General features: G+C 40.4%; 1 protein-coding gene across 1 annotated transcript in view; it reads right to left on the reverse strand.

Moving 5' to 3' along the window:
• The window catches only part of LOC149222766 (uncharacterized), a 146,438-nt gene extending 131,314 nt beyond the window's left edge, over positions 1-15,124 (reverse strand). The window contains exon 1 of the mRNA XM_089387670.1: positions 14,561-15,124. Coding sequence (XP_089243796.1) covers positions 14,561-14,818 — 258 coding nt within the window. The 5' untranslated portion in view covers positions 14,819-15,124. The remainder of the gene's footprint in view (positions 1-14,560) is intronic.
• Positions 15,125-17,322: the final 2,198 nt, after the last annotated feature.

Raw genomic sequence — 17,322 nt, forward strand, 5'->3', positions numbered from 1 at the left:
CGCTGGGCAATTGAAGAAATCCCTATCACTGATAGAACTTTCCATACAAGGGACGGAAGGATTTTCGGGTCATTCAAGCCTGATGACCTAAGGCGAATGTATCATCTGCCTGAACCGGAGCTAGTCTACAACAGAGCCTTCGTGGAGAAATTCGCAAAAGAAAATGAATCACCATCTGAACCCCTCCGAGATTGGAGGCAGAACCCAGCCAAGCACAAGCATGAAAGTTCGGGTAAGTACTCCAACGTTTCTTTGGCTTCTCCCTATTGCTATGCGGGGATTATGATGTGTAGATTGTGGGGATTACATGACTCTGTTAATATCAATATCGACATGGTTCCCTTAATGGAAGCGGCTATCAATAGTACAATTATGGATTGGGCCACTATTCTTTCTGATAAGTTGGTCGTAACTGTTCGTGAATTTAGACACAAAACTAAAGTCACCGAAAGGAAAATCCCGCCATTTTATTATACCGCTTACATTATGGATACCCTGTGTTTTAATTCTGAGTTTCCTGTCCTCGGTTGGAGATGGACCACCCAAGATCCAACACCCATTCATTTATACCATCAGAAATTGTGGAAGTCCTATTACAAGGATCATTTGTACCAAATTTGTAATGGTTTCATGGTGCCCATTTACTATTCTATCTATGACAAACCCATTCCCAGAATTTCCTATGAAGCTTCTTTTGACTTACCAGCCATAGCAAGTTGGTTCGGGGAAGAGTATTTCACCTATATCAGAGTTTTTGGGAGTAAGGCTAGGCCACATGTCCTCCCTTTATATATCCCAGACAAGCTGTTAGCCCGGGAAATCTGCTACCAGATTATGGCTGAGAGTGTCACACAAACTCTCAAAGAGGAGAAGAAGAAAGGCTGGCCCCCTTTTCCTTTAAGAATTGGGGTTTTTACTTTGCTTAATTACAAGCATGCAGAAAAGGAAGCGACAAAACTCCAATCTTTATCCCTGGCCACTCTCCCAAGCAGACTCTATGATCCAAAGCAAACTGCCTACACTGCCCTAGAACAAGCAAAGTTGACGAAAGTTGATCATCAAGAGGATATGTTTGATGACCTGTTCGTAAGTATCGAGACAATCAGCCAAGCCAAACAGCTTGCAATAATGAAATACAATGATGAGGCGTTGACTAAGTTTAATAAACTTAGGGAGGAGAGGTTGCAAACTCTGCCTCTAGATTTATTATCCACAACTCCAGCGTCTTCCTCAAGCGAGCCTGGTCGGCAACAGATACATCCACCTCCTGTCACAACTAAAGAACAGGATAAACAACAGGAGGAACGGCAGAAGAAGCTGCAGGCTGAGAAGCAAAGAAAAGAGCAAGCAGAGAGGCAGAAACAGGAGCAGATAGAAAGGCAGCAAAAGGCAAAGAAGGAAGAAGAGCAGAGGAAGAAGAAGGAAGAAGAAAAACTGAAGAAAGAACTAGCAGATAGGCAGAAAAAGGAATTGGAGGAGCAACAGCGAAAAGCACTTGAAGAACAGCAGAAGCTAGAACAAGAAAAAGAGCGGAGCAAAGCCCATACAGAGCAACATAAGCAAACCTCCACCGATCCTGAATTGATTAAACAATGGAACCAATTCGATTCCATTATCAGTGGTAAAGAAGGCTCCAAAGACAAAGGCTCCTCTAAAACAAGCGATGCGCCCGATACCACTTCTTCTCAGGTTCTAGGAGGAACCAGCGGCCCACCCATTTCACAGGATGTCGAGGTAATCAATAAGGACCCTTCCGATCAAATTGTTCTCCAGGTGGAAGAAATTCCTCCCCTGGATATTTTCTATAGCCCAAAGCATAGAGCCGTTTTCAAGCGCTCTAAGAAAAGACGAAGGCTTGATCAACCTTCTATCTTTCCTGAGCAAACAGTCACGGGCAATATGGTCTGGAAGGAGGATTTGGATCCCTCCGATGATCTAACAAAGCTGTCGCAATTCGCGGGAGCTTATTCTGCAGCAACTATCGACAAAGCATCAGAGGTAAGTCTTCTGTTGAAGACTAAGGACCATGAAATATATGCATTACAGGCGGAGGTAATTGAGGCGAAAAACAAAGCAGCACAGGTGGAAGAGCAGTTGCTGGCTCAACAGCAAGAAAACAATTTGTTAACCCAGCAACTGCAAATTGAAAGACAAAGGATAGACCAAAGTGAAACTCAGAAGGCAAAAGAATTGTCGGAGGCATTGTCACAGTTGAAAACATCAAATGAGCTGATGATGAAATCAAAAGATGAGCGAATAGCTCAACTATCAACACAGCTCGAAGGTATCAAGAGCACACAGAATGTGAAAGTCTTCAGAGCAGAGGCAACTCAAATAAATGGCGCATTACTGTCTCAGATCAGACTTTTATGTCAAAAACTTGTTAAGGCTGAGCAATTATGCGAAATATCTACAACAGTGTGTGAGCAAATAGAGAAGGCCAGGAATGAGCTAGATCAGGCCGAAGAAGCCATATCCGATTATATTGAGTGGCAAGATACTGACGAAGGGAAAGCGGCGAATTTGTCCCGAATCCATGAAACGTACAAAGACATCCTCTTCACGGAATGGAACACTCAGGTAATGAAAGCAGAAAGGGCGGCTTCCAGGTGTAAAATAATTGCCAGCAATATGATCGACCTAGTCAATGATACACTTTATTTGGCGAACATGATCTCCAAGTGCACACCTGGAAGCATAACAACAGCAGGTATGCTTGAAGAATCAAGTTATCCTGACTTGGAGGAACAGAGGAAATTAATTACCGGAGTAAATACTTTAACCTCTGATGCATATTGGCTCTTTCTAATCAAGCCACATACTCAAAGGTCTGCTCTCAAGTATTTAACAGATGCCCTCGGATACCTGATCCTCGACATTCAAGAAGCTACATATGATGCTCAGCTAACTTCGCGTCTCAACACTCCACCAGAAGTAGAGCCAATGCTGGCGATATGTCAGCTCAGGAGTAAAGGCAAAGAACCCATCGAATGAAGCATTGCCGCCAACTGCCAGATTGCCAAGAAAGATGGAACAAACATTTATTGATGCCAATTTAATAGCTTTTCAGTTGTTTAGATATTTAGATTAGTATAGTATTTATAGACCCTTTCATTGTTTTGGAAAGGGTCGTAAAATTTTGTAATAAGACTTAAAGGCTGAAGTTTGCACTATTGTGCTTCAGTCTATATTCTTTTTGTGAAACTCGACCAACGGTCCTTAATTTTGATTTGAAGGCTGTTTTATACAATTGCGCACGACTGTCTGTTGTTTGGAATGCTTTCCGATTTGAAGGAAGGACTGCGACATAGTGATTGATGTACTGGATTGATCGATCAGCTTACATGGTACTATTATCTGTATCTGTGTTCTTTCCTATTATATGAATTGCTGTGTTATTATCTTTGCTATTGTTGAATGCATGTATGCGATATAACAGCGAATCGTCATTTCACTTCACTATTGAATGCTTGTGTTGATTTGTTATCCCTTTCACTCATGCATGTATCAATGATATGAATGATTAAGCGTAGTAATTCGCTCTAATCGCTCTGCATAACTAATTATGCAGAGCAATGTTTAAATGGTTTAAACGTCTATGCTTAAAGTGTTAGAGTCATTTATATGCCTGCCTAAAAGCACAGATCATCAAACGCTACGCTTTACCAAGTGATAAGTCCCGGGATCCGATTATAGTTATTACATTTTGTTTATGGTTTAGCTGTCCGCTCATTATCATCTTATCTCATAAGTCATTCATCCATCCCATTCACTTATACTTTTTTGGGAAACTGGTCCCATTATCCCCAGTCGGAACCACTATTCCAAACGGAAAAGGAGCTGCACTAAGGTCCGGACCGGGTGGTTTCCCCTTTGTTGTGGCAGCGATTTTCGAGGCCTCAACACCCACATAAGCCCTAAAGTACTTAAGAGATTTGACAAGAGTGTATGGTTGTTTTTCAGTGATAGTGTATCGTTTTTCCTCATCCCGGAGAGGCTTACTCATGAAAGCTACAGGCCTCTCCCTTCCTTCATCATCCTTTTACATGAGGATGCTAGCGATAGTATCCTTAGATGCAAAGGAATATATGATAAAATCCTTAGTGTAGTCGGGGCTAATGAGGATAGGGGCAGAGGCAATTCTTTCCTTGATTTCTTCAAAGGCCCTATTTGTTGCTTGGTTCCATGAGTAAGGAGTATCCTTTTTTAGGAGGTCATTCATGGGTTTGATGATTTCAGCAAAATTTGGTACAAATCTTCTTACGAAGTTTATCTTGCCGAAAAAGGATCTTAGAGCACCTTGGTCTTTAGGAGGGGAAATGTCTTTGATTGCTTGGATTCTCTCAGGGTTAATAATAATCCCATCCTTGGAAATCACGTGCCCCAATAGTTTACCCTTGTCAACACCAAATATCGACTTCTTAGGATTTAGGGAGATGTTGTATTGCCTACATTTCTCAAATACTTTTCTTAGGTGTTTGCAATGATCGTGTCTTTCTTTAGAGGCGACAGTCAAGTCATCTTGATAGATCTCCATGATTTTCCCAATGAGGTCCCTAAAAGAAAAATCCATGGCCCTTTGGAAGGTGGATCGAGCATTAAGGAGACCAAAGGGCATCCTAAGATACATGTATGTTCCCCATGGTGTGGTGAAGGAGGTTTTCAAGCGATCTTCTTCTTTCACAATGACTTGATTATACCCGGAGAAACCATCAAGAAATGACATCATTTGGGATCCCGTTATCCTTTGTAAGAGATTCTCCATATTGGGTAAGGGGTAATTGTCCTTTAGACACACACGGTTGAGATACCTAAAGTCAATGCACATCCTAATATTACCAGTCTTTTTACGAGTGATCACCAGATTAGAGATCCAAGATGAATGTCGTATAGGAGCAATTATCCCAACATCAACCATTCTTTGTAGTTCATATTTGACCAAAGGGGCAAGTTTGGGGTTTATTCTTTTCAACTTTTGCTTAACAGGTTTTGCATCTTCCTTGAGAGGGATGGTATGTTGGATGACCTCAGGGCTATAGGCTTTCAAATCATCATAGGACCAAGCGAAAATATCCTTGAATTCCCTCAGTAATTTTTCGAGCTCATTTCTTTCTGCTTCAGATAAGTTTTCCCCGATTTTGATCATTTAGGAAGAGGTTTCGGATCCAAGATTGAGGTCCAATGTATTAGGTGATTCTTGGTCATCATGCTTAGTGATACTAATGTCATTCCTATCAAAATGTTATTCATTTATTATATCTTTACCTCTCCTATCGGGATCCTCATGGTCTTGAAGAAAATTGCTTATGTCTTGGTCGTCTTCAAAAACAGGCCAATGATCTTCATAGTCAAGGATGGAGGGTCTATGGATTGTGTCAATTATACACTTCCCTCTCTTGGTGATATCACTGCGAATGATTGAGGATGTGGATGCAGCTATGGCTAAGGCATTGGCCATGTCGTTTAAAGTTTAAACATTGATTTAGAGCCTTGAAATGTAGTTCTTTAAAGCCCTTGATCATATGAATGATACTTTCCCTATAAGGCCTCAACTTTTCGTCCTTTGTATCAAAAATTCCCCTTATTTGTGAGACAACTAGGTCAAAATCCCCAATTATGACTAATTGTTGAATTTTCCTTGATTAGACTGCTTCAAGCCCCAATAATAGGGTTATTATTGGTGCAAGTGAATTGGAGTCTTAAAACAAATAGTAAGTACTCTTTGGAAGGGGACATGGTGACAATGTCAGCCCCCGATCCAGCCTTAGAGTGAGCTCCATCAAAATACATTACCCAAAGCCCAGGGGGAAGGGGGGGTATTGATATGTTCATTTTTTAAAATCCTCCATTCCCCAAGTTTATTATTCTCTTCTTCTAAGTCATTATCAGATTCTTGGGAGGCAGCGATCATTGGGGCAGAGAATTCTTGTCTAGGGATGGACACATAGGAGTTTTCTTTCCAAGGGAGGTATATAGTGGAACTATCTTCACTGATGGACAAGTTTAGATCTTCAATCAATTGTTTTGATAGAATCATCCCCCATGTTAGATCTGTTTCGACTATGACAATGTTTATAGAGAATTCTTTCTCGGGATATGTATGGAGAAAAGCCCTTCTTTCTTCTACCAACCCACACACCCTAAGTTCTTCATAGTTTAGGATCATCTTGCCCAAGCACTTCCTTGATAAGGTGATTCCGAGTTTTTTCATAATACTCAAGGGCATGATATGGATTGGGCTCCTGGAGTTTAGGATGCAATTTCTCAAGGTGTGTCCGTTTATCCCAAGGGTTACATAGAAAGGGTCAATCATGCTTAGAATCAATCTTAAAGGAATTCTCGTGGCGAGGTCAGGAGGTTCCTTTGCTTTCTTGCTAATTTGTAGCATGTTGATGGAGTTGTGCCTCATGGCTTGGCCAAGGTCAAACATCATATTTTGAGCTTGGAAGAGACTAGAGGGGTTCTTATTCCTAACATCAAAGATTAACTTTCCTTTGAAGGCATTGAGATAGGCAGCCATAGCTACTTCCTTTGGGGGAGACAGCTCTTGAGGGAGGGAACGGATAATCATGTTGAAACTTTGGTTGAATTCAGCAATGATTTCACCCTCCTTTCTTTCACTAGACAAGAGGCCTTTGTATATTTGGACTACGTCCTTTTTGGGGAACCATCTTCTTTCAAATGTTTGGACAAGTCCCTCCCATGTAGAGATGAAGGATGGGGGAAGATTAAAATACCATTCCTAGCCACTCCCTATCAAGGTTGTGGCAAAGGCAATCATTCGATTATACTCATTGTACGATTCATCACATGTTCGATACTCAAATTTCATAAGATGCTCTTGGGGGTCTTCTTCCCCTGTGAACATAGGCTTATCAGGATCCTCGAGTATGGAACTAAAGAGAGCCCCAACCATATCAGAGAGATTAAGAGGTCTAAAGAGCTTGTGTTTCCTTCTCAACTTATTGATCCTCTTGTTAAAGAATGGAGTATGGGGTTCATCATCTCTTCTTCAATGGTAAGTCATAATCTCAGGGTTTTCCATCTAGGAAAGAGGTTGTGGAGTCGCCAGAGGAATACTTGAATTGTCGTTAATGAATCAATTCCTCAATGATTCACTAGGGAGGTAGACCTGCTCCCTCCCCAGCAACAATGCCAAAATGTTACCGCTCAAACTAGCAGGTGTTCTAAAGGGGCACTTGCAAGGTCAAGAGCAACAATGAAGCTAAAGTCCATTGTCACCATAGCTAAAGCTTTCTACTCTTTACGAGCTTTCACCGATGGGAGGAGATTCGATATATAGAGAATCACTTATGAAGGATAGATCAACTAAGATGGATGTGAAGTGATCTCGAGACCCTTTCCTAGGGGAGACTTAAGAATGGGACTTGCTTACTTCGAAAGCAAAGTACACAGCTTTCTACGAAAAGGGGATGAGGGTTTAAGGTGTATGAATTGTAAAGGAACTTCCCAAACCCTAAAATCCTTAAGGAACTTGTACTCCCAAGTGGTTTTTGAAGAGTTGACTTTGATAAGATATGGGACCACACGAGATTAAGTGGACCCAAGTTAGGTCAAGAAGGAAGAGTTTAGTAACCAATGATAGACTTGACCTAAATAAGGAGGAGAAGGGGATCAAAGAAGTGATTTTCACTTAAAGGTGCAAAATGATCCCTATGAGGAACTAGCCTAGGAAAACATAGGGCAAAAACCAATCTCAAGGCTAGGGCTTGGGATCTCTCACAACTCCACTGTCGTAATTCCCTCAAATTTGGAGGAGGCAGACACACCAGCGCAGTAGAGACCAAGAGATCGAAGTTTTTCTATGGGTTGTTTGTTAGGAAAATGATGCCCTAGGAGCCCTAATGTAGCTAGACCTAGGATAAAGAAAGAAAGGTGAAGAAAAATGGTTCTTTAAGTGATCACCTTATGGTAGACCAGTGCCTAATCCTTTGGGGAGTTTGGAGTCAAGAAAAATATGAGAATGGATTTCGTTTCTAGGTCAAGGAGGCTTCAAGGACAACTTCGCTTGTCATTAGGGCAAAGGAGAGTAACCTTAAAAGTTTTGACACTTCGTTTAGCAAGGTAAGATGGCCTATCAAGATAAATTCAGTCATAAAATTATCCTTAGGAGAATTCGTTCAACATACATGGCCCATGCATAAAGAGATGTTATATAGAAACATAATCCCACAATTTCGTAGTAAATGCATGCAGCGATTAGCCCTAGTATAGCAAAAATTTCATCATTAATGCATGTGACAAAATAAAAGAAGAAATAACATTAAATTTGTACTTACATGTAAGAGAATATATCCAATCCAACCATCAATAAACTTGCCAATTAAGAAGCTCCAAGGTAAGAAAAGATAATCCATACATCAAAATTCATCCATGCTCCAAAATTTCATCCACCAAGAAGGAATAGCAAAAATCTCAAGAGAGATACAAGTCCAAACCAAGTGATGATGAGAAATGAACTCTCATCATTTGTATTTATACACTCCTAATGAGTTCAATTTAGCTACTTGAGCCTACATTAGCCCCTAAAATAAAAATAATGTGCAAATAACTAACTTTTGGTGACAAACCCACCAAACTAGCTCATAAACTAAATAAAAAAGCCTCTCAAGAGGTCGAATGATCAATAGTACATGTCGTTGGGCTCTCTACGAGGTCTGATGAAGTCCATAAGTGTCATGATGATGAATAGGACTTCCAAAAGTAATGGACAAGGGGTTGGCCCCTTGTTCTCCACATAATAAACCTGTGGTGCTCCCAATTGGTGTGAGGGCACACAAGTGACCTCATGGGTCTCCAAGCAAGTCGAAGATGCCTATAGACAATCTGTAAGGGCTCAAATGATGGTGTAAGTGATGCCAAATTAGCATACAAGTCCTAGGTCATCTGCCAAGTGCATGGTACAACTGTGGGGTTGGCTAGCCAAAGGTGACCTAAGTGCATCTTCCTCGCCCAATAGGTGAATCTCGAGCAATCTTTGAAAATCTCTCTGTGAAAATTCCTACATTGGAATCCTACTGCAGCAACTGAGATTATTTCTCCTGATTGTTAATTAATTAACAATTTATCTGCCATGGAAAATATCAAAATAAATACACTGCAACCTTCACAAATAGAATTCTGTGGAAAAATAAAACGTTGGAAGCTGAGAAATGCTAGCACACACATAAAATTAACACAATTATTTTTGGACAAAAGTCTTCGGAAAAACCCAATGCGGGAAAACTGGTGCAGCAATTGAGGGTTTTATTATTAAGCAGCAGTGAGAAATTCTAAGTACAACTAGACACCGAAATCTGGCAATCCTACAGAGAAAAAATGCTGGAAAAAATATAGTGAGGAATTTTCGTCACCCCACAGGCAAACTCTTGGCACAACTTGCCTTCAGAAATTCAGCCCTCTGACCCTCTGCGCCAGCCTCTACGCTGCTCTGCGTCGTCTATTGGACGTCTAGCCTCAAACTAGTCTCTAAAGAAGTCGTTATGCCTTCTGCTGAATGGAAAGATGCTTCTCCGACACTCGAGGACTCCTTCCCGGCCTCTGGAACTGAAAAGCGTCTCTCCCTCTCAGTAAATCGATCTTGCCTCTAGAGACTGTTGCATTGACCCTGCATCAGCCTCTTTGTGGCTCTTCTGCCTCTCTCCAAATGCACTTGTTGGATCTGGAATGCCTCCTTCAACCTCAGTCTCTGCCCCTCTCTCACTGCTTCGATCTCTAGCTCTCTCTCCGGCAACTGACTGCTACTACTCTGGAAATCGATCTGCTTAGACATCGAACTGTTTGAGTGTGTTCTCCATCACCACATCGACCTCCTCTTATAATCCTCTATTGGAGCACCAACGGCCAAGACTTAATCAATGGCTAGGATCATCTTTGGATCGATCCGTGTGAGAGTTTCTACATGATTTTCGCCTTGACTTAATTAATACTAATTAATTAACCATATTCCCTAAGTTCAGACTTAGGAAATATTTAAAAATTGGTTAATAATCTAATTAATTTATTTCTAGGTAGAATTTCCATAAATGATTTCTGGGTTTTGGGGATCTCATGTATTCTAGCCTCTCTACAAAAGTTTGTGGCTAGAACACATCTGATGCTACAAAAACTAACACTCTGGGGATCCATGGAATGTTGTCTACTATTATGGAGGCCCATGGCTTTCAACACACACCCTACATGTGCCAATGTAGCCCTCTGGAGAGTTAGGACCCGATATAGGGAGACCAAACCCAAAATGGAGACCACCTGCAATCCTGCATAAGATCCAATAAGTCCCCCAGCCTTCCAGTACAACAAGTCATCAAGGCAATCGAGTTAAAGAGTTTACAAACCATGGTCAACAGTTGTCCATAGTGGGCTCTGGCATGTGCTAATGTCTCCAAGCTCCAAATGGGGTTAACCAAGTATCCTATTAGGTGGTTTCTACTTCTAAAGGGGATAGTATGTCCAAGGTACATCCTTTAAAGGGTGGTGGCATGTGATAGAGAGATGAATGTAGTAGGGGATGAAAAGGGGCAGCCTTGGACCACATGCTGGGGTACAAGGGCAGCTAATAAAAGGGAAGCCCACACAGAGGTATATAATGTATAGGAGGGAGCAATCGCATGAGGTGCCCCGACCTTGATTTTTCCACCCTTCTTTATATGCCTTTTGCCTTTTATGATTTTTCTTTAATTCACTGCTTGGGGCTCAAGGGATAAGAGCATGATGTGTGAGATATAGCAGTGATAACCCCTTTAAGGTAGGGCGGTTCATTGCCCACTAGGGGTTCGGACAATCATGGGTTCCTAAATGATAAAGGAGGCTCATCTAGGGCCTATAAGAACCATGGTGATGGAGTAGAGCTCATGTATTGGCTTTTGCCCATGTGCTAAATGTGTTTGTCTCAGCCATCTTTTGCATTTTGTGGTATATCTTCCCGTTGAATGTGGCCAATTATGCTTTTACTTTTCTTTTTAGCTACATCAACCTCCAGAGCATCATTCCAGACCCAACCCAAGGTGTGGGCAAGGGAAAGGGGTAGGCTAACCCTATGTGGACACAGTGGAGGAATGTGGACCCAAGTGGGAGAAATGATAAATGGGGCTATAATGAGTGGGAGGAGAGTGATATATGTCGATGAGGGAGCAGGACCACACAACCAAAATTAGCATTTCCCCTGTAGTACCATCCCTAAAACCCAAAGGTCAATAAAAGAGATCCCACGGAACTAGGGTCCAAGGTTAACATCCAAAAGAGGTCTAGGGAACAAAAGTACAGACCTAGCCCACTCTTTCTGCCAAATCCCCCCATTAATCCATGTCGAGAAGTGTCCATGATAAGCAAGTCATACCTTTAGGTTCAGGAGGCCCACTTTCAAACATACGATCATGACAGATGGGTGAGCGACAACATGGTTGGCTCAGGTGGCGGAGAAATGGCACAACGAGCTAGTTGGTGGCTGCAATGGGTTGTTGGCTGTCGGCTGACGACCATCTTGGAGAAAAAAATTCTCCTAGGGATATCACCCACAAAATGGTGGGTAACAGGCCATATAGGGAGAAATGATTGGGTTGTATAAATTGTATTTCCTGAAGTCATACAACAGTATTTTTTGGGTCGAATAGGTCGCACAAGGTAGATCGTGACAGGGAAATTACTAAGTATTTTTGCTATTGTAAGTTTCTGAAGTGTCCATTTAGTGTAATCAAAATTTTCAAGCTTAGTAGAAGCCCAAACATTGTTGGTTTTCCCCACATTAGGGTTTCCAAGGTAAAACTGTGTCAAAATATTTTTATGTGCTTGGTTTTCTAGTTATTTTATTTATGTTGTGCATGCTAAGTTAGGAACCCACTGTATTTGGTATCATAAAATTCAGACCTTAAAGTTAATTTTTTGTTTTGTTCTGAGTGTAATATTATTGGGCATAAAATTTGACCTAGATTCAAGAAACCTAACAGGTATTAGATTAGTAAGATGAGAGGCTCAGCAATGGGGAGGCAGGGGCGTGAGGGGTGTTTTATAACCTCGAAGAAAAAACTGAAACAAAGTTCGCTTGAGGACTGGGGAAAGCCTCGAACAACCAAGTCGAAGTACTCTCATTGTGGCAAGGCCTGAAGATTAGTATCTCCAAAGGCATTAAGAAACTAATTATTGTTGGTGACTCAATGGTGGTAATTCAAAAAGGCATAAGGCTCTCCAAGAACGAGCATCTTATAGACTCTGATCCCTCTCCTTTGATTATAAGGATTATGGATCTACTCATTAAATTAGAGGAATACAACATTTTTTCATGTTAAAAGGGAAAACAACCATAAGGCAGACCTTCAAGCCAACATTGGCGCGGCTTTAGAACAAGGAGTATTACACATTGATCAAACCATTGTCATGTGTCGTGTACCACAAGGGAGGGATTAATTAATGATTAAACCCTTAATGGATTACAGGTGGAATGTTGGAATAACCAAGGATCAGCGGATTACTAATCACATTAATACATTGGGGATAGTAAGGAGCTCCTCGGGAGCTGTCGAGGGTAGCTGTGTATCAATGAACAGATGGGCACGTTGGAGAATGGCATCCATGTTGCACGACAAGTGGTCTCATTCCCGTTGGTTATTAAATGGAAGGCAGGTGAAAACATACTCAGTACCACTGCGTATCATTTTGAAGGCAATTTGGCGGTGATAAGGATGGAGGATCGTGCCTTGGTTGAGTTGCAGGCAGGGAATACATTAAATTTCGATAAGATGGGAGCCTCATTCGAAAAGGAACAAGCGGGTATTTAGAGGAGCTAGGTGGTGCAGCGCAAGCATAGCATTGTTCTTGTGCAGGGAAGGATTGCGAGAAAGATGGCCTCAGCTAGCAACAACGGTAGTGGTAATGGAGCTCAGGAGCAGTGGAAATGTGGCGGAGATGATCAATAACTCAAGCAAGCAAATTGCGAAGGAGATTCAGGAACAAATGACTGTTGTGTTATCCCACCTGTCTGGAATAGGGAAAGATATGGAGCTGCTTCAGAAAGCCATGGAACACCTGAACACTTGAATGATCAACCTGAATTTAAAGTAGAAACGACCACCGTCAGAGTGCTGAAAGAGGTCTTTGGGTTGTGTGATGCACCCACCCCAATGGCGGAGGAAGATGCAGAAGCAGTGAATCGTGTACCAGAGCCTAATGCTGTGAGGAATGAGGATCTAGGCCAGCCTTCCGAAGTGGCTTAGGAGGACAAAGAATTTGGACGCTGCAGTTAGTTTGTCGTTTTAATTTTCATGTTTTGTCGATAGTAAAGCTCTGTGGTGTTTTCTAGAAAATATATAGTTTAAATGATGCAATGATAGTATATAGAAATAAAATTGGTAGCAGTAAGGTCTCTATGAATATTTATCTGCAAAACTCTCAAACAAAGCTTCTCATGAACATAATTGCTACCCGTTTCTTTAAAAAAAATAATAATAAGAGGCTCAGCAATGACACCAACGGATTCTTGTTTTGTCCAGCATATTAGGTTGTAGTTGTTATCTTGAAATCTGAGAAGAGTAATTTGTTGGAGGTTTCCTTTGGCTATATATTGAATCCAACGCAATGTGATCGCTTGAGTTGGGGAATTCAATTGCTGTAATCGCTTGACCTCCTCAAGGTGGAACATAACTATTTTTTGGCTGTCAAGGTGGAACATAACTATTCTTTGGCTGTTGACGGTGCTCTTTGACTGGTTTATATCTGATTTTGACGCTTTCCAAATGCAAAAAGTCATTGAAGCAAGAATTCCTTCAACATTAGGGTCCAACTCTCCTCTCAACTTGCTAAGGAACAGTATGAGTTCCTTAACTTGCAAAGTTTCACCATACCTTAGTCCGATGCGCAAAGGAGACTTCTTCTCTTCCTTGGACAAGGCTATGATCATCTCTCAGGCACAAGTTCACAACTGCTCTGATATCATGTTAAATTTCAAAGTAGCAATAGATGAAACAAAGAGTACACACCATGAAGGTTTTGAAATTGAATTGTATCATTCCTTTGCAATGTCATCCTAACTAAAGGCACTTAATACAAATTGTGTGCATGTCTTACTTCATCGAGATGATATATGCTGGATATACTCAATAAAGGCATGTCAGATGCTATCGTGGCACTATTAATGGTGCAAGTAGAATACAAAATGGGAATTATTTTAGGATGTGCCCAATTGGAAGAACTGGGCATTTTATCACCTGAAGTAATAAAATAGCGGTACTGTTTCCCCATTTAATGCAAGTAATTTTCGCTTGTAATAGTGGAGATGCATCTCAGTGATGGTAGCCACTCAAAATATAAGTAAACGGAAAACGATACTTATCCTGCACTTGAACTAAAGTATCCATAAAATGGTGTCGATAGTCATCCATCGACCACACCACCTTAAGAAAAATATCGACGAAAATTTCCAAGCTGGGAACTGAATATGGGTTGAACTAGAAAGAACACCCAAGATCACCCATTAACAAGTTCACAGAATTACTCTTGAACCAGGAATCAGAGCTCATTCCATTTAAGGGGGGAAGGGGAAATCACTTACAGTAATTAATTTGGATGGATTAGGAAGCCAGGGCTCCACAAGAGCTGCAGAGTGGATGATGACCTCACATCCATTGCAGGCCTCCAGAAGAGAAGTCAAGTCTGTTACATCTCCATAAGCAGTCTCGACTCCGTTTGGCAGGCTGTCTAAAACACTACTTCGCCGTACAAAGGCTCTGACTGAATGCCCTTCTCTCGACAGTGCATGGCATATTCCTCCTCCCAAGTATCCCGATGCACCCGTTACAAGAACCTTCATTATTCGCAGATGGAATTGCTCCTATGGTTCGGCATTCCCTTTCATTCCACTAAGTAAGACGTCGCCAACAAATTTCATCAATAAAAATATTTCATACGGTTCGACTTTGAGCATGTGCTATTCAGAGGGTTCGAATTCGCTCATGTGCTTGCGCGTGGGCTTGTTGGTTGAATCTTTCATTGGAACTTACAGAAACCAAGATTTTCTCATTGATAAAATATTTCAGAGGGTTAGACTCCGAGCATGTGCTGGGGCTTGGGCTTGGGCTTTTCGGTTGAATCTTTCATCCTGAAGTTATGGAAATTAAGGTTTGAAATGATATGATATTTTAACGTTTAAGATATTAAAAATAGTGGTAAGATAATAGGTTTTTTTGCTTTTTATAATTTAATTATTTTTTATTTAAATTTATGATAAAATGGTCCAATCTTCCAACAATGAAAATGAGTGAATATTAAAAAAAAATCACAATTTTTTTTTAGCATTGTTTATTTATAAATTTATAAAATAATGGTTCATCAAATATTATTTCCTTATAACAAAGTATAGTTAGTTTAAAAGGTGGATAATTAAATTCTAATTTTTTTAATTATTTATTAATTTAAATTTATTTTAATATCAAATTTTTAATCGTTAAATGTTATAAAATAACATTTTTTTTTAAATACAAACATTTTTTTAATTTGGGTTCCTTAATATTTCATAAATTTTAAATTTAAATGTAAAAATTATGTATGGTTAATATTGTTGTTGGGAAGTCCCGGATGCGGGTGTGTAACGTGACAAGTTGTACGAGGGCGGCTTGGTGGGCTGGCGCGTGGCTTACTACCACCGCCATCCGGCCTCGCGTGAAGCCAGATTTAATGTCTTCAGCGAAAAACATCAATGCAGCATTAATGTCGTTCGCTCCCCCTCTCCAGTCTGCAATTTCTTTAGGTATGGCGCCCCTCTTAAATTACACTCTTGCTCCTCCCCTGAGCTCTTGTTGTTCCAATACTAGCGCAGCGCTTCGCTCTCGAGCCAGTCCAGGGTATTGTTTTACTCTGGATTGCTATGCTGAGGTATCGCTGGGCTTCCACACTTCTCATAGCCCTGTTTGCAACTACAGTGGTCGCTCCTCCTCTGTTTTTCCTGTTGCTGCCAGTTTAGCTCTTCTGGCTCATTTCAACATGCCTAGATTGCGCTCGAGAATGAGCTGCAGAAGAGGAAGTTCTCGAGGCCGTGTAACCTGCCAGCCCTCCTCCACTACCTCGGACTCCTCGACTGAAGCCTCGGACTTCTGCACTGATAGCTATCCAGTTACCAAGCGTGGACATGGTCGGGGTCGAGGGCAGCAAAATATAGCAAATATTATTTCCTTATAACAAAGTATAGTTAGTTTAAAAGGTGAATAATTAAATTCTAATTTTTTTAATTATTTATTGATTTAAATTTATTTTAATATCAAATTTTTAATCGTTAAACGTTATAAAATAACATTTTTTTTAAATACAAACATCTTTTTTAATTTGTGTTCCTTAATATTTCATAAATTTTAAATTTAAATGTAAAAATCATGTATGGTTAATATTGTTGTTGGGAAAAAATGAAGTAAACAAATAATTTTATTGCTTTTTTTTCAATAAAAGAAATTGTGTGGCTTTTGGAGAAATTGTGTGGCTTTTGGAGTAATTCTTAGGCATAAATAGTCTTGCTCAGGATTGGACCATGGGATTTGTGGGGACCAAACCTCCACACGTAGTGGTTGGACCAAAATAATTTCATATTGTTATATACAAGAAAATTGTTGTATGCATTTTGCCTATAGGGCATAGAGGAGATGATGACAAGATGTTTTGTTAAGGCACTAAGTGGTGAAAATATCACTTGTTTGAAACTTTGTGGGCAAAAATCTAACCATGCTAAGGGTTGGTGTGGCTCGGACCAGGTGCGATCCCCAGGTGATTTTGACAGCTTAAATGCCCCTAAATCGAGGCTACTCAAGCCATCCCCGGGTGATTTGACAGCTTAGATGCCCCTAAATCGGGGCTACTCAAGTCATAAGTTATACGTGCAAGTAATCTCAAAACTAACATAACCTAACAAACAAACAAAAAAAAAAAATTATATATCTTATATTTTATATGTTTTATCATTAGTAAATATTTGACTATAAAATTTAAAATTTTACATATTGTTCACTTTCTAGCATATTCTCATTGTCCTCAATTTCAATGGTTTGTTTTGCATTAGAATTAAATTAATTTCAAGTTTGAAAATAAAGACTATTTGATTTATTTATTTTGTAAATTAAAATACTTTTATTCAAGAAATCAGAGTGCGGCATAAACATCTTGGCGACCAGAGGAAGGAAGAACATTTCGACCTTTCTCACTATATAACAGTTGTCTCTAAAAATCAAGCCCAAAAATGTAAACCCCTATCCTACGAGAAACATGGATAACATTTTTTACATTGCTAGATAACACACAATACCCATGATATAACCAGGAGCCAAGGCTCCA

Source organism: Pinus tabuliformis, chromosome Q (assembly GCF_031772625.1).
Source record: "Pinus tabuliformis cultivar Carrire ecotype Pingquan chromosome Q, CPIR1, whole genome shotgun sequence".
Classification (NCBI taxonomy): domain Eukaryota; kingdom Viridiplantae; phylum Streptophyta; class Pinopsida; order Pinales; family Pinaceae; genus Pinus; species Pinus tabuliformis.